The following is an 18458-nucleotide window of genomic DNA, read 5'->3' on the forward strand; positions in this document are numbered from 1 at the left end:
TTACTGGAAGATGAATTCGGAATAATAATAATAAATATGCAATTCAGTTGTGTCCCACTTCCCGACAGCAGCCCTCCGGAGGTCATCCAGGGTGAGATATGGGTCTCTACGTGATTACACCGTCTGTTTCAGCTGGTCCCAGGAATGTTACGTCGAATTTATGCCAGCAGACACCGCAGACCATTCTGCCCAATTGATTTGGGTCTGCCTGAAGGAGACATTAACGTGACGTATCTGTCTTTCTGTTGGACCCGTGGTGCGGTGTGTATAACTCGTCTGATATTACTTCACTATCTCCACACCCTCATCCAATGATAATCAACCGTGAGATAAATTCTACACTCATCAGTAAAGAAGACCTGACGCCATGGTGTCAGGCTCCAGATCAAGAGTTCCCTTACCCATCTATACTCGGTCCACAGTGTTGGAGTGTAAGTGAAGATGCTCGCCAAGGAACTCTGGGGTGTAAGTGAGCTCTATGGAGAGGATTTTGGATTATATGAGTGGATACAACCCTCCTAATAGCTGTCAGGAAGGCATTACGCATCTCTGCTGCGGAATTTTCTCGTTTCCTGCGAACTAGCAAGGGAACTGTTCATACTGTCATATCGAAATCGACAATACAATTTGGTAGAGAGGGTGAGGGGTCCATAAGAAAGAAATATACAAAAATTAAGCCGCCATTTCGATCTGTAAGTTCCTGAAATCGATACGGATATGTCTAAAAGAATTGCACGCGTTAGCATATAGCTCGACATGGACATCTCTGGTGACCAGCTGAAGCGACCGGGTTACCTTGAGCTTTCGGCGGTAGCCACTTGACACATGCTCCTTTGAAAGAGCAGTCATGAATTCGGCTATTGTTCTAGAGTATGCTTTACGTTATTTTCGTGAAAAATATTTCTCTCCTTCCCGTGAAATAACTTCCGATGAAAGGGAGATGGGTCGACATGTGATCGAACTAATTTAAAATCATCCCATGGGTGCCAGCATCGTCTGAGAGTCGTGTCTGGAGAGAAATAGTGACAGTGAAAGTGATAGTGGAAGCAGCGACATCTCATCTGCATTATCTGAAAGAGAAGGCAGCACAACATTGCCAGGAACAAGATGTGCTACGGATCCGAATTTGAGCCCCGAGTCTGATTCTCGTCAGCCCAGTGAAGAGACACCGCAGTCACCTAGCAAATCTTCTAGTTCAAGCTATGCTTCCAGTCCGCAGAAGAAAGTGAAACAAACTGTAGATCTCGCATGATTAAACTAGCAAGATACCTGTGCTTCGCTACGGCTTTAAAATGAGTTATTATTCAAAGTTTTACATTTTGGAGAGTCCACTGTCTGCTGAGCCTGAAAAATACGTCCGCAGTTTGTACGTCAAACGGTTTTGGTGGAATGATTATTTATTTTATAATCTACCCCTCACTTGAAACCCCGTACGGAAGAATTTGAATGTGTTAAACCATATCTGATTTAACATCTAGGACATAAAAGCGACCAACCTGAGAAAGTTTGATTTTGTACGTCGAACAGTAATGGAGGAATGTATACTTTTTTAAGGGGAGAATGTTTTGAAATCTTTATTAACATCTAGGATTTAGAAGACAACCCTTCATTAAAATGGTTATGTTCATTCCTGAAGCGGTTTCGGAAGAATGGATATAGTGTTTTAGAGAGTCAACTAACATCTAAACCTCCTAGGGGAGAAATGTTTTATGTTTGGGGTACTTTACACCTAGGACATAAAAGAAGACCCTTCTCGTAAAATTACAACTTTGTACGCCAAACGGGTTTGGAGGGAAGAATAATTTTGTTTAAGGAGCTAACCTCATTTGACACTTCAGCGGTGGAACTTTTAAAAATATCTTCTTTTTCACACCTGGGTTTTAAAATATTTACCGCTATTTGGAATTTCGTCTTCGTACGTTAAACCGTTTCGGAGGAAGGAATTCATATATTTGTTTTAGGACCTTAACCCCCATTTAACTCTCTGAGGCGTTAAATTTCTTTCAAACCTTCTGTTATTTAACACCTAGGATATTATTTGACATTCTAAATTCGTAATTCAAACGGTTTATTATAAACGTATATTTTTTTCATCATTCCCCATCCCCCAGTCGAAACGCCTTAGGGGTTCATTTCTTATTTGTATCATCATAAAAATAAATCAAATCCCTTTAAACCCCACTTCAGTTGTTTCCTTCCCCCCCCCCCACAAAAATGCGTGTTTTTTAATTTTTAAAGGAGATTCCAAATACCAATTTTCACGTCCGTAACATCCTTCGATTTTGTGATACCGTATAAGTATCCTCATAAAAAGAATTAAACTCATTTTTTGATTCATTTACCCACCTTATTGGATTTTCCGAAAATAAAATAATGCGTATTTCTTTATTTTTAAAGACGGTTCCAAACACAAACGTTCATGTCTGTAACATCTTCAGTTGTTGAGATATAAGTATCCTCAAAAATGTATTCAACCCCATTATCACCCCTTTTCACCCCCTTAAGAGGATTTTTCCGAAAACAAAATAATACGTGTTTCATTATTTTTAAAGGAGATTCCAAATACCAATTTTCATGTCTGTGAAGTCTTCAGTTTTTGAGATATAAGTGTCCACATAAAAAGAATTCAACCCCTTTAACGGTCTATTTTACACCCCCCCACACCCACTGAGGTGTTTTATTCCGAAAACAAACAAATACATGTTACTTTTATTTTTAAAAGAGATTCAAAATATCAATTTTCACGTCTGTAACGTGTTATGTTTTTTATATATACTGTATATATGCTCATTTTAAAAACTTATCCCCTTCAACACTTCCCCTTAAATGGATTTTCAAAAAACAAATCATGCGTGTTCCTTTACTTTTACAGGAGATTCCAACTACCAATTTTGACGTCTGTAACATGTTACGTTTTTGAGATGTACTCAGTTTAAGAATTCACCCCCTCTGTCACCCCTATTCACCACCTATGAAGAAGATTTTTCAAAAGCAAAGTAATACGTGTTTCTTTATTTTTAAAAGAGATTCCAAATACCAATTATCATGACTCTAACGCCTTCAGTTTTTGAGATATAAGTATCCAAATGAAAGGTATTTAACCCTTTTTCCCTTTTTTCACCCCCTTAACAGGATTATCCGAAAACAAAAAACACGTGCTTCTTTATTTTTTAAAGTAGATTCCAAATGCTAATGTTCATGCCTTTAAATTGTTACGTTTTCGAGATATAGATACACTCATTTTAAAATTTCACCCCCTTTTCACCACCTTAGCGACGGAATATCCAAAAATCCTCCTTTAGCGACTACCTACGTTGTAATATAAATGCATCCCCAAAATTTCATTTCTTTATGTCCAGTAAAATTGGCTCGGCGATGATGAATCAGTCAGTCAGTCAGTCAGTCAGTCAGTCAGTCAGTCAGTCAGTCAGTCAGTCAGTCAGTCAGTCAGTCAGTCAGTCAGTCAGTCAAGACAAGTTCTTTTATATATACAACAGTATATATATACAACAGTATATATATATACTAGCAAGATACACGTGCTTCGCTACGGCTTTAAACTGAAAATAGAAAATTATTATGTAAGGTTTTACATTCTGGAGGGTCCACCGTCAGCTGAGCCTGAAAAATGTTTTTCGGGGAATGATTATTTATTTTCTGATCTAACACTCATTTGAACCCTATACGGAATTATTTGAATGTTTAAAACCCTATCGTTTTTATAATCTGGGATGTAAATGTGACCAACCTGTGAAATTTTAGTTTTGTACGTCGAATACTTTTTAAGCGGTGAATGTTTTTAAATAATGATTAACATTTGGGGTATAGAAGACGAAACTTCTTAAAAGAAAAGAAACTAAGTTAGTGCCTGAAAGGGTTTCGGAAGAATGGATATTGTGTTTTTGAGAGTCAACCACCATCTAACCCCCTTAGGGGAAAAATATTTTGAAGTATACAATATTTTACAACTAGGACATAAAAGAACACCCTTCTTGTAAAATTACAACTTTGTACGTCAAACGGTTTTGTTGGGATAAATAATTTCGTTTACAGAGCTAACCTCATTTAACACTTTTTGGTTGGAACTTAAAAAAAAAAAAAATATTTCCTATCTGACACCTAGGATTTGGAATTGGCATTTTGTCTTCGTACGTTAAAATATATTTGTTTTCGGATCTTAACCCCCATTTAGCTCTCTGAGCGGTTAAATTTGTTTCAAACCTTCTGTTATTTAACACCTAGGATATCATTTTAAATTTTAACTTCATAATTCAAACCGTTTCATATAAATGCATATTTTTGTCATCATTCCTCACCCGCCGGGGCTGTATTAAAACAAGCCCACTTCTTATTTGTATCCTCATAAAAATAATTCAACTCCTTTTACACCCACTTAAGTAGACTCCACCCCCTCCCCCACCACAAAATACATGTGTCTTTATTTTCAAAGGAGATTACAAATACCAATCTTCTCATCCGTAACATCCTTCGTTTTCGAGATATAAGTCTCCTCAAACAAAAAATTAAACTAATTTTTCAATTAATTTATCCCCCCCTAATTGGAATTTCCGAAAACAAAAGAATACGAGTATCTTTTTTTAAGCAGATTCCAAATACAAATTCTCATGTCTGTGTCATCTTCAGTTTTTGAGATATACCGTAAGTATCGTCATAAAAATAATTCATCCCCATTTACAGCCCCTTTTCTAACCCCCAGCCCTTAAGTGTTTTTCCGAAACAAAAATGCGTGTTACTTTATTTTAAAAGAGATTAAACATACCAATTTTCATGTCTGTAATATGTGCTAAGTTTGTTAAATATAAGTTACTGTATATATGCTCATTTTAAAAATGCGTGTTTCTTTATTTTTAAAGGAGATTCCAAATACCAGTTTGCACGGCCGTAACATCCTTCATTTTAATATAAGTATCCTCATACAAAGAATTCAACTCATTTTTCAATTTATTTACCCACCCTTATTTAAATTTTCCGAAAACAAAAGAATGCGTATTTCCTTATTTTTAAAGAAGATTCCAAATACAAACTTTCATGTCTGTAACATCTTCAGCTTTTGAGATATAAGTATCCTCATAAAAACAGTTCAACTCACTTTTTAGTCCTTTTTACAACCCGCTTAAGTGAATTTTCCGAAAACAAAAATACGTTGATTTTAATTTTTAAAAGGAGATTCCAGATACCAATTTTTACATCTGTAATATCTGTCATATCTGTAATATCTGTAATATCTGTAATATCTTCAGTTTTGGAACCGCTTTTTCAGTCATTTTAATCCCCTTAAAGCTTTTTTCCGAAAAGAAAAAACTTGTTTCTTTATTTTTAAAGGAGATTCCAACTACCAATTTTCACGTATGTTATATCTTCAATTTTGGAGATACCAGCATCCTAATAAAAATGATTCAACCCTCTTTCAGTCATTTTACAACCCCCTAAGTGTTTTTTTCGAAAACAAAAAATGCGTGTTACTTTATTTTTAAAAAAGATTAAAAATACCAATTAGCTCATTTTAAAAATTCACACCCCCCCTTTAACACTTCCCCTTAAGTGGATTTTCAGAAAACCAATTTTGCGTATACATTTACAGGATATTCCAAATACCAGTTTTCATGTCTGTAACATGTTGGGTTTTTGAGATATACGTTAGATATACTCATTTTAAAAATTAACCCCCTTTGTGACTCCTGTTTACCCCCTCTAAGAAGAATTTAAAATAACAAAAAATACGTGTTTCTTTATTTTTAAAGAATATTTCAAATACCCATTTTCAAGATTGTAACATCTGTTTTTGAGATATATGTATCCTCATAAAAGGTACTCAACCCCCTTTTCACCTTTGTTAACACCCCTTAAGAGGATTTTCTGAAAACAAAAAAATACGAGTTTCCTTATTTTTAAAGAAGATCCAAATACCAATTTTTACGTCTTTAAACTGTTAAGTTTTGAGATATAGATACATTAATTTTAAACATTCACCCCCCTTTTCACCCCCTTAGCGACGGAATATCCTAAAATACTCCCTTAGTGATCACCTACAATGTAAGATAAATGTATCCTCAAAATTTCACTTCTTTGTGTCCAGTAGTTTTGGCTCGGCGATGATGAATCATTCATTCATTCAATCATTCATTCATTCATTCATTCATTCAGTCAGTCAGTCAGTCAGTCAGTCAGTCAGTCAGTCAGTCAGTCAGTCAGTCAGTCAGTCAGGGCATGTTATTTGATATAAATAGGTAGATAATGGGGTAAGAAGCGGCTTTCATTAACCACTGTTCGCAAAATTTCGTAAGTTAACGACACTACGACAACTGCACAGGCGGAAGAACCAATTAGAATCTACATCAGTAAGCCCCATTGAACACAGGAAACTGATGAATACAAAATTATTTTGTCGCTTTACAGAAGCAAGAAGACTGAAGCGGAATGTGTGCGATGAAGACCTGCGATTGTGGACCTTGGAAATTTTAAGAGGGATTTCGATGGGGCGAACTAATATCAAACGCATGTGCTAGTTGGTTGAGTCGTTTTAAGAATAGTACAGAATAAAAGTAGAAAATTACGAAATTTGTATCCCGTACATATCTACAAGAAGAAGACGAAAAAGATAACGTCGCAAAAGAAATTTGTGAAAGCAGCTACAGAGCGATTTTTAGACTACACCCCTTCTTTAGTATACAATACTGATCAGAGTGGTTTCGTGCGCGAAATGAAAGCGAAAAGGACTCTATCGTTTGTTGGTGAGAAACACAGAAACAGTTGCTCAGTCAGTTAGTGCACTCACCCATTCGTACACAATTATGTCTACAAGTAGTATGGCCGGTACTCTTTTCCCGAAATTATTCATTGTACTACAGGAGGCAACTGGAACTTTCGGTCCGAGAGATTCCACAGAAATATTTCATGCCAGAAATATAATTGTAACAGCCACAAAATCACGGAAAATGGGGGAAAAGGAATTAAAGCATTGGTTTAATGAATCTTCTTCCCATTTACGGAAGAGAAGTGTTTGCTATTGCTAGATTCCTGGATTACTTATAGCGATAAGAGATGTCTTGAAGACATTCCTCCAGGCAACAGTATAGAAATTCTGAAGATTCCTCCCGGCACTACAGGGAAAATACAGCCCTTGGACAAGTTTTTCTTCCGACAGTGGAAGGCTTTGTATCACCGCTTAATGGACATTGTGCCGACTTGTAAAAGCTTTCAGTTCGATGTTTATCAGAGAAACAGCTTACTGAAAATGCAGTCCTTCATTCATTTTCAATTTTCTTCCCCACGGTTCAAGGACATGATTAAATTTTCGTGGTTTGCAACCAATTATACAACGGAGAGACCTCCCAAGTTCGAAGTGCTTGCGATATATTGCCTTCAAACAAGTAAAGAAAACTGTGAAGAACAATGTGACCTCAAAGTGCATATTCGTTGTGCATGGTGCCAAAAATAGTTGTGTTTTTGTCATGCGATTAACGCACCTCATTTATGTTTCACATTCGTTCTGCAACAATAAAGTGATCTTGGCGCATGGCAGCCTGCCAGTTCATTCTCTCTCCCACTCTCCAGCTCAACTGCAACTCCACTCCGCTGTGTACCGCGCGAGCCAGCAAGAAGCAAGGGTTGTCCAGTAACCTGCGTTGTCACACGGATTTTGTATCAAGATTTCGAAACCTTCCAGTTCGAATTGGCAGCTACATTTTTGTACATCTCTATTTTATGGGTCTCCTCATGGTCTCTGCGTAATTTCATTGTCGATTTCGATACGAGAGTATGGACAGTTCCCTTGTAAGGTTAGCAAGTGGTGGTCAGCAGCTTCTGTTGTTGACTGCGAGAAAGATCTTGAACATTTTGTGTCACAAGATAGCGGTTTTTCATCCTAACAATCTCACTGTGTGGGAAATTTTCCTCAGCTGGAGGGGGGAACTTGTTGATACCAAATAACAATGTGCGTACGACGAAATTCTGTACTAACTCGTAGAGGCATGTTTACACCTTGAACAGGCCACAAAGGCGTTCTGTGCATGTTGTGTCCCAAGGTTTGAGTTAGAGTGCACTCTTCCGTGTTGTCCTGAGACTGTATATTGTACTTCCATGTACAACTAACTGGTGACGTTACACTGCATTTCGACGTCTATTTTTAATGAGACATCTGTCTGAATTGTCATCCTTCAGAATCAACCAAAATACACCTGGTGCAAGAATTTTGATGAGTTGTGTACTAATGATAATATCTTTAGAAAAGCTGTGGTATATGCTACACGTGGAGGGAAAATTATTCCCACGTGTGGATCGAATTTTATTTAGTACGAACGAAGTTATCAAGAGTTTTACATTTTTGAGAGAACATTACGCATGTTAAGATACCTGTACTATGCGTCTCGCCTGGGTGAGTAACTCACATGGTAGGGCGCTGGCCTTCTGAACTCAAGTTTGCGGGTTCGCTCCCAGGTCAGTCCGATGATATTTGAAGGTGTTCAAATACGTCGGTATCGTGTAGGTAGATTTACTGGCACGTAAAGGAACTCCTGCGTAAGAACATCTCGGCATCTCCAAAACCCGTAAAGGTAGTTAGTGGGACGTAAGATAAATAACATCAGATAAATCATGAACTTACCTTGGACCACGTTGGCGCTCTTGGTTCCTTCTTCTCCACCACGTAGTTGGTGATCTCTGCTCCTCCGTTATCTTTAGGAGGATTCCAGAAGAGAGTTAGGGCATCTCCAGCGAACTCATCTGCCCGGAGGTTCTCTGGTGGGCCTGGCCTGTCGAGCACCCGCACGTTCACCGTGGCAGTGTCGTAACCAGACTGGTTCCTCAGCTGCAGGCGGTACTGACCCGTGTCTGAACGTTTAGAGTTCTTCACCACGCAACTTGCGAAGTCATCAGCCAGCTGGAAGAAGAAATAATATATTATTTATTTTCGCTTCATCTTAGCCATAAATTCGTGAAAAAAGTTCATCTGAGTGCCTTTGTGTGTATTTTTAAATAGGGGAAGAAGATGATTGTCTCATCTAACAAATATACAATTAATATATTTGCGAGGAGTGGACGTGAGATGTCTTGGAAGAGGTGTGGACTAATTTCAAGTATGACGGCGGTGGTTTGATGCCAAGTGTCTCCTGAGTCAACGGAAGCAACTTCTCCGGCTAATGCTTATACGTACTGTTCCTGACCGATGACTTCTTCCATGGTCAGTACCTTATATAGACAGAGTTATAAGCCACTTGTATAATAATGAAACCCCATGACGCTGCAGGCCTACCTAACAGTGGCTGACTACACTAGGGGGGAAATGGATGCCTTGTGGACAGCATAATGAAATCCTCCGCCGTTAATGTCAGTATAAGAAACCAAGACAACTACCTTTACTAGGCTCAGATAGCACTGCAGTTATCCTCCCGAGAATCAGACACTCTTCTTCAGGCTACCGAGGATGGAATTAGATCAAATACTACATAACTATGACCTATATAAAGAAACCGAACCACCACTCGCACTTGAAATGTATCTACGGTAGGTAGAGAATAGTGGGAAGCTAATATATTTTCAGATCTCTATGGAAGGGATTACCTTTAAATTATAACATCAATATGAACATGTTAAGAACCGTACGGAAAATTAGAACTGGAGTGGACAATTTCCTACACTAAGTGAGTGGCTTAGTCTTCCTTGAGTACTCTATGTTAGATGTGCAATGAATAAATATACCACGAATGGATTACGTTATAGAAGCTTCTCTTACTTTCAGATGTGAATCATATGTCTGCTAAATGGAGAGCATGATTCTAGAAATACTGATTCATACATAGTGGTAAAAGCTGTATTGTGACCACTTTTGTTGTTCCCTAAATTAATAAGAGAAAGGAGGAGGAGTATCGGGTTTACTGTTGAAAGTTGATCACTCACTGCTTTTCAGTGTGTGGTCGCGTTATTCCATGTAAAAATTGGCCCCTTTCACACTAGATTCCCGGTGAATAGTCTATGTTTCAGTGAATCCAGGTCTCTCGGTTACTTGACCGTCTCTCATTGTGAAAAGAGACGCACACGAAGACGTTCAAGCTCTGTGAGTCTTATACTTGGGGACAAAGCATGACGACTTCGTCTCACACCAATACTCTCCAGCAGCAGCCCGGTGTCTATTAGCGGCTTGGATTTACTACGTCTACTGCAGCCGCATTTGCCAAATCGTCTACTGCACTCAACACAAAGAAAGAGTAAAAACTGAAGAGGGTGTGGAGAATGTGGTTTGACAACCTCTCCACACCAAACAAGGATTACTTGGAACGCGTTAACTCTGCAGTGTGCAGGGTGTGATTGATGTCTTCCAGCTCTCTTCCAGGAACTGAGGCCGTCATGTTTTGTCCCCAAGTATAGCTGGCAACTTCTGTTTACTTTCCCAACATGCCAATTCTTGGAATTCTATCTTTGGAGCAAAATGGAATTCAGTCTTAAACAGGAAGGGGTAGTTGAGAGGACTATACCCACATTTGCTTTCAGCATGGGGTCGAGGAGGTTCTCGTTTGAATACCGCGACCTGCCTCCCCGACACCCGCCGCGTTACACAGACTCGGCACGGAGCCTGATATGGAAGTGGTGTTCTTACCTGTTGGAAGACTCGAGTGTCGCTGTCATCCAATATGGTGTCGTTAGAGAACCACGTAGCTGTAGGCTTGGGGAAAGCCACAAACGGCACATGCAGGGAGAAGTCTTCTCCTGCACGCACTGTGATGTCACGCAAACCTCCGAGGTCCATGCAGGGCTTATTTGGCTGTTCTTCAATGAGGATATTGGCACTTGGTCGGCTGGGGTCTGACGGGCCCACATCGTTGACGGCAATGACTCGGAACTGGTACTCCTCACCCTCCTTGAGGTTCGGCACCTGCACACAGATCCTTGTTAGTAAGAGTCAAATTCTCACGCCATGGCACTGAATGACCTCGAAGGTAAGTGCTCTCACCTTGTGGACGGTGACAGGGATAGGTGAGCTGTTCACATCGCTCCAATCTGCATCTCCCTTGGCCTTCTTCTGAATGATGTAGCCCTTGATCTTGGCACCTCCATCGCTGCGTGGAGCTCTCCATGAGAGAGTCACACTGTCCTTCGTGATACGATCAGGCTTGGGGGGCTCTGGAGCATCCGGTCTCACTGTGGAAATAATAGCAAGTGAGTCACAGTTAAAACTAGAGCAAAAAAGTGAACAATATTACTTAAAAGATATTAGTGTTACTCGTTTAAGACTTAGTTGGGAATGAACACTGCAAAAGAAGCCGTGTGTATGAACCAGCTTCAGTGCTGGTGTCATTAGAGGAGACCAAGGCTACTAATGGACTTGTCATGAAGAGTAATAGAAGCAGAGGAAGATGATAGACTGTTATAATCCATTTCAAGGTAAGAAGCATACATACAGATGAAGTTACTGTGTTAGCTCCAATTAAACCAATATGAAAGCGTTTATTTCATTCACACAAACTTGCAGACTGAACGTTGTAACTTACTATAGACCATAGTGAAAATGTTTGTGTGTCCAGTACATACGTAAAGGTTGACCACTTGTATTAGACAATTCTTCTTACGAAGCTATGCGAGTGATTATTGGTTTTTCATTTTTGTGTACCAAGATAAACATTTTGAGACTAAATGAATCCCTCTGCGTTATGCATTTCTTATGTATTTTCTTAACACTTCCCTCAAATTATTGGCATCTATACTATACATGCATTTTGCCACCCAGTTTTATGCATGGATGCCCTTCCTGGCGCCACCCATTTGTGAAGGTATTTGTGCACTATTGCGTATATCTGTGGTGATAGAGTGATGTGTTTTGTTGTATGTAGATGAAGACGTGTGCATAGAGATGAACACAAACATCTAGTCTCCGAGGCAGAGGAATTAACCATGCGCAGTAAAAATCCCTGGCATGGCTGGGAATCGAACCTGGGACCCTCTGACTCGAAGATTACTTACGTTGATCATTTAGTCAAGGAGCCAGGCACGTTACACGTGTATGTAACCAAACGACTGAGCAACACCTCAGAAAGGGATTCCTCATGTAGGGGGAAGAAAAATAGATTACGACAACATCGATAAACTACTAGGTACGTGTCCGAGGATTTTGAAGGTGATGAGTCGTTCACTGAAATCTGTTCAGCAATTTTCTGGCAGCTGTTCCCGAAAAGGGATTATCAAATTACATATACAGCAGGTGGTGCGTTCTTTCTCATTCACTCTATTCTATTATAGAGGAATAAAATCAAGTAATTATGTTACAGACATTCCACTTTTAGTAAGAATTGTGTGCCTCTTTAACGAATCTCAGGACTGAATACTGTGATAGTTTAGTCACAGGTACTTACAGCGTTGTGCCTGTGCCGTGATTGGCTCAGTAGGCTTGCTGGGCTTGCCAGGACCAGCTTCATTGATGGCTATCACTCGGAACTCGTATCTGCTTCCTTCTCGCAGGTCTTGAACCGTGTAGCTCGTGTTGGGGGTTGGATAGTTGTTAACCTTAATCCATTCTCCACCTCTTTCTCGCTTTTCAACGTAGTAACCTGGAACACACACAAATTGGGGACGTGTTTACTGAAGGACGATAATAATTCTTTAATGAATTGTTCGTATTACAGGAAAGGAAGGGTGTAATAGCCTAAAATTTCCATAGAGTGACAATAATAATAATAATAATAATAATAATAATAATAATAATAATAATAATAATAATAATTTTATGAAGTGATATATAGATTTGTGGGAGTTAAGTAGTCCCTCAGCTAAATCATGGGAGCACTTCGGAGTCGTCTCGCCCCAATAATTTTAGCTTTTTTCTTATCTGTTTTACGTCGCACCGACACAGTCAGGTTTTATGGCGACGATGGTATTGGAGAGAACTAGGAATGGGAAGAAATCAACCGTGAACATAATTCATTAAAGTACAGCCTGGTGTGAAAATGACAAACCACGGAAAGCCTTCTTTAGGGCTGCCGACAGTGGGGTTCCAGCCCACTCTCTCCCGAAGTCAAGCTCACAGCTACGTGACCCAAACCGCATACCCAAGTCACTCGATACGAATGATGTCATGGTATAATATATCACCCCAATGTTTTCGAATGAAACTACACGAGGAACGAAATTCTACTAGTACGGTACTGGTATCGAACTTTACTTTCTTTAACTTTGGAAACTTCATTACTCGAATAACGAAGGATTACTCAAAGAAGAAAGAAGAAGAAGTCACTCGAAGAATGAGGGAATGATCACTTGAAGTGTTAGGGGATGATGGTTCGAAGAACGAGGGAAATATTACTCGAGGAACAATCACTCCAAGAATGAAGAAACAATGACTCGAAGAGCGAGGGAACGATTACTCGAGGAACGATAACTCGATTAATGAGGGAACGATCGCTTATAGGAAAGAGGTAACAATCACTCAAAGAACGAGGGAACAATTACTCGAGGAACGATTACCCGAAGAAAAAGGGAACGATGATTCACGGAACTATTACTCGAAGAACGAGGGAACGATCACTTGAAGTATGAGGGAACAATCACTCGAAAAACGAGGGAACGATTATTCAAGGAACGATCACTCGATGAATGAGGGAACGATCACTTGGAGAATGAGGGAACAATCACTCGATAAACGAGGAAACGATTACTCGGAGAATGAAGGAACAATCACTCGAAACACGAGGGAATAATTACTCGAGAAACGATCACTCGATTAATGAGGGGACGACCACTTGAAGTATGAGGGAACAATCACTCGAAAAACGAGGGAATAATTACTCGAGAAACGATCACTCTATGAATGAGGTAACGATTACTCGGAGAATGAAGGAACAATCACTCGAAACACGAGGGAATAATTACTCGAGAAACGATCACTCGATTAATGAGGGGACGACCACTTGAAGTATGAGGGAACAATCACTCGAAAAACGAGGGAACGATTATTCGAGGAACGATCACTCTATGAATGAGGGAACGACCACTTGAAGTATGAGGGAACAATCACTCGAAAAACGAGGGAACGATTATTCGAGGAACGATCACTCTATGAATGAGGGAACGATCACTTGAGGAATGATTACGCGACGAATAAGGGAACGATCACTCGAGGATCGATTACTCGAAAAATAAGGGAACGATTATTCGAGGAACGATCACTCTATGAATGAGGGAACGATGACTTGAAAAACGAGGGGACGATTACTCGAGGAACGATCACTCGATGAATGAGGTAACGATCACTCGAAGGAAAGGGGGAACAATCACTCAAAGAACGAGGGAACAATTATTCGAGGAACGATCACTCGAGGAACGATTACGCGAAGAATAAGGGAACGATCACTCGAGGAACGATTACGCGAAGAATAAGGGAACGATCACTCGAGGATCGATTACTCGAAGAATAAGGGAACGATGACTCGAGGATCGATTACTCGAAGAATAAAGGAACGATGACTCGAGGAACGATTACTCGAAGAATGAGGGAACGATCACTTGAAGAGTGAGGGAACGATCACTCGAGGATCGATTACTCGAAGAATAAGGGAACGATGACTCGAGGAACGATTACTCGAAGAATGAGGGAACGATCGCTTGAAGAGTGAGGGAACGATCACTCGAGGATCGATTACTCGAAGAATAAGGGAACGATGACTCGACGAATGATTAGTCGAAGAATGAGGGAACGATGGCTTGAGGGACTATTACTCAAGGAATGAGAGATCAATTACTTGAAGAATGAGGAATGATCACTCGAAGAATGAAAGGAAAAATGCATTCCGTACTATCGCCGAGCCGGATAAGAACAAAATGTGATGACCTACAAATGTCCTAAGGCTCTATATTTATCAACATAACATTACACTGACTGATTACTGTTATTAGTTTAGATGCGCTCTGTCTCTTCTGCTGCTATTCATTTCCGCTATATAGCATTATTACTGCGATTACAAAAATGAACCCGACAACGGCTAGTATATAATATAAACACACACTTGAGCCGGTAGATAATAATAATAACCATATAATATTTATGTCAAGGATATATTTCAGAAATCGGTACAAGAGCGGGCCGGGTGTCATGGTCATGAAAAATCGAATTTTATGCTGTGAGGGTTCTATTTACAAATTGGGCTACCTATGTGTCATTTATGTTTAGATGAGCCCTATCTAAACAGTATGGTTGAATTTTTTCAAATTATCGTTCTCTACAAACTTCTCTTGTGAGAAAGACTCCTGAATTAAGACCAGGTCTTTAGAGCATCACTACTGTTACGAAGTTCATTGTTACTTACCCGTGACAGGCTTGCCTCCGGTGCTGGTTGGTGGAGTCCAGGTGAGACTGCAGTTGTTCGGGCTGTAGGCTGTGATCTCTGGTTGTCCAGGAGCATCTGGTGGATCGAACGGACTCTTAGCTTCCACGGTCTTGCCTTCTAGAGGCTCAGACAGCCCGTAGATGTTCTCAGCCCTTACTCGGAACACGTAACGCTTCCCTTCAGTCAGTCCCTTTACTGTGAAGGCAGGTTTAGGGCAGAAGCCAGGTACTTGTCGCCAGTTATCTGAGCCGTGGTCAGCCATCTCCACCACGTAGCCTGCGGGAATCATCCACATTAGTTATGGAATGGGCACACAAATGTAATAACGTTGATCTTGGGAGATGGGAAGGTAGTAACTGTAACAATTTGTTTTATGAATACTGCGAACACTTTATTAATATTGAAATATACGTGAATTATAATTTTCTAAGAAGAACTTAAGTGAACATGGGTGCAGTTGTACCACAACCTTTTGGCCAAGAGTTTTAGAAGATGAGGGCACTGACGACCACTGGACAGGCGTCTATAGCCTCAATTTACTCGCATTTGGAGTAACTACTTTCTTCTTTCTCCCCCATCAGACAACAACATGTATATATTCTTACCACCGGTCTACCCGACTACGCCCAATATTCTTTAACTGCGGAGATTTCTTGACATTCAGTGTTTCTACACGGATATCCGTTTGTCAGTTTTATCATTCATGGGTATTTCAAACAAGAATAATATGAACCTGTTATACACAGTTTCTTAAATGCGTGCACTAAATCTTAAACGCTGCTCCTAAATTTCAGTATCTTTAGGATATATCGAACCATATCATCATAATTTTAATCATGATATAACACTGTGGGCTTATTGCGCAACATGGCTTTGTGTGGGAGTCTGCTGGAAGACGGTTAGATACCGGACCACGCCAGCACAGTGGAGAGCTTCAGTCAACGACTTTTGTTTAAATTTGAACGGTGTTACTGGGAACCGCCGCAGCACTCTTTGTCCAGCCAGTTTCGAACTCAGCCAATCACGAGCTAGTAGGAGGACTTTGCGAATTACCGTACCGCGATGGCAGGATAACCAACTATCTAACTGCTTGTTTGAATCAGTTTCATTTATGATAATAATCTGTCATTGCGCCGATATTCCACAGTTCTGATGTGCCCAGAAAGACACGTGTAATTTTTTTGACTCTTTAAGATGTATTTGTTGCCTACTTAAGGCCAAGATGTTTATTTCGCACTATCAACGGCTTCTCATTCAAACTAAACCGCCGCTCAACAGACATTCTATTCATCAGAGGGGAGTCCTCGCCTCTGAATGAAAACCTACGGGTCTTTAAAACTTCGAGTAACGAGGGAGCGTCACCTCATTCTTAGTCTGAAGCTCGTGCCGGTTGCTCGATCGCCCGCCGAGACCATATTTATCAGAGGACGCTTTGTTCTGATATACGAGAACTGAGCCAGTGATGCGTGTTCGAGACAAGTACAATTAGTAATTGTGTTTAACTGTGGCACAATGTATGTGCAGTGTTTTAATTCGATCCGGGATATTCTGAAGGCAGGTACGGTACAATATATTAATTTACAAAAGCTCACATAATAGGAATTTCAGTTTTAAGGGTTACGTCATGGCGTGTAGACGCTTCTGTGCAAAACTACATATGATATCTAGTCGTGTCAACCGAGAATTAAGAGAGTAAAATTAGAACATGACCTAATAGAAAAAGAAGATCTGATGTAGAATATACAAGATTCACTACCTAGGCTTAAGTATTCTGGAATTTATTTCATAGAAATCTTTCAAAATAATTCACGTGGTATTAATTGCATTATGAATTGCTTAATATTGAAGTTTTCCTGAATAATTATTGTCTAAGAAGAAGTTAAGTAAACATGGGTGTAGCTTTAGCGCAAGCTGTTGGTATTATTTAAATTTTGAAGGGGAACATTTCAATTCCACGGTACTCAAGGGGGACAGACTCGTATTTAAAAAGTATATAAACTGTATGCAACCATGCAGGTTGAGTGGACGGAAGGTTATATCCATTTTTCTCACATCTCTGGAGCACAAGTACGGTAAATCCACCATTTTATGAGTAGCTACGCGGTGAACATTGAAATTTTCGAAGAATTTAGATTATTTCACAAACAGTCTGTAAGAAGGTGTTATTATCTAATTAAAAGGTTTCTCTAGAACAAAGAATCGTTTTCAACAACTGTTGTGCAGTGCAGCGACTTGAATTCAACAGAACTCACAAGATCACCTGCCTCTAGTGCTTCTGTCAACGACTTCTGTTAGTTTCAATGATATAATAGCCCTTTCTGGATTACATGTTATTCTATAGTGTATGCCACCTAAAATGATACAAATACACTGGCAATTTTACTCTCTTTAAAGATATGTAATAGCAAGTCTAAAACGTTACTTTTTTACTGATTTATGCGTAATCTAATTTACAGGTGTACTTAGTACTTAAATGATAGGATATGCTTAAAAATAGTTATCAATATGCATTATAGGATATGTATACAAATTATATGGGGTCATGTGCGAGCATTATGTTGGTTCATGTGTGGTCTTCTAGGCTGACAATCTGTATGTCACACGTGGTCAGAATGTGCATGCGAGTTTGCCATGACATAAAATGGAGAGGAAACTGAAGAGAGGAACCCTAATTAAATACCTTTTAGTAATACGAAATTACTTCCAAAGCAGTTCTTTCATTTGCCAAATAAATGTGCGCTAATTGTATTCCAGATACATACCTGTAATATCACCACCACCATCATCCGTAGGCGGATTCCAGGCCAATGATACGGAGTCTTGATTGACATTTGTGTACTGTAGTGGTCCCTTGGGCATACCAGGCTTGTCGACAACGATCACCTCAATATCTGCTGAGTCCTTTCCAAAATCGTTTGATGCTGTGATGACGTATTTTCCTGAATCATGACGCGTAGATGCTTCTATGCGCAACTGTGTATGATCGCTAGTCGTGTCCACCTAGAATCAAGAACATAACCTAATATAAAAAGACGATCTGATACAGAGAAGAGAGAAAATTGAAAATATAATTTCTGTGTAATAATGAGAAGCTTTTGTTTGTTTCGTACTACAGAGCGTTTTATAGGG

The 18458-nt window shown here is 39.7% G+C and overlaps 1 protein-coding gene across 26 annotated transcripts in view; it reads right to left on the reverse strand.

Annotated features, from left to right (window-relative positions):
- bt (projectin protein bent) overlaps window positions 1-18458 on the reverse strand; it is a 520921-nt gene that overhangs the window by 105375 nt on the left and 397088 nt on the right. For all 26 annotated transcript variants that reach the window (XM_067141199.2, XM_067141225.2, XM_067141218.2 and 23 more), the window contains 6 exons: window positions 18092-18329; window positions 15309-15605; window positions 12363-12557; window positions 10967-11154; window positions 10613-10888; window positions 8624-8899 (listed from right to left, as the gene is read on the reverse strand). In XM_067141199.2, coding sequence (XP_066997300.2) covers window positions 8624-8899; window positions 10613-10888; window positions 10967-11154; window positions 12363-12557; window positions 15309-15605; window positions 18092-18329 — 1470 coding nt within the window. The remainder of the gene's footprint in view (window positions 1-8623; window positions 8900-10612; window positions 10889-10966; window positions 11155-12362; window positions 12558-15308; window positions 15606-18091; window positions 18330-18458) is intronic.

The sequence above is a fragment of the Anabrus simplex genome, chromosome 2 (genome assembly GCF_040414725.1).
Source record: "Anabrus simplex isolate iqAnaSimp1 chromosome 2, ASM4041472v1, whole genome shotgun sequence".
Lineage (NCBI taxonomy): Eukaryota > Metazoa > Arthropoda > Insecta > Orthoptera > Tettigoniidae > Anabrus > Anabrus simplex.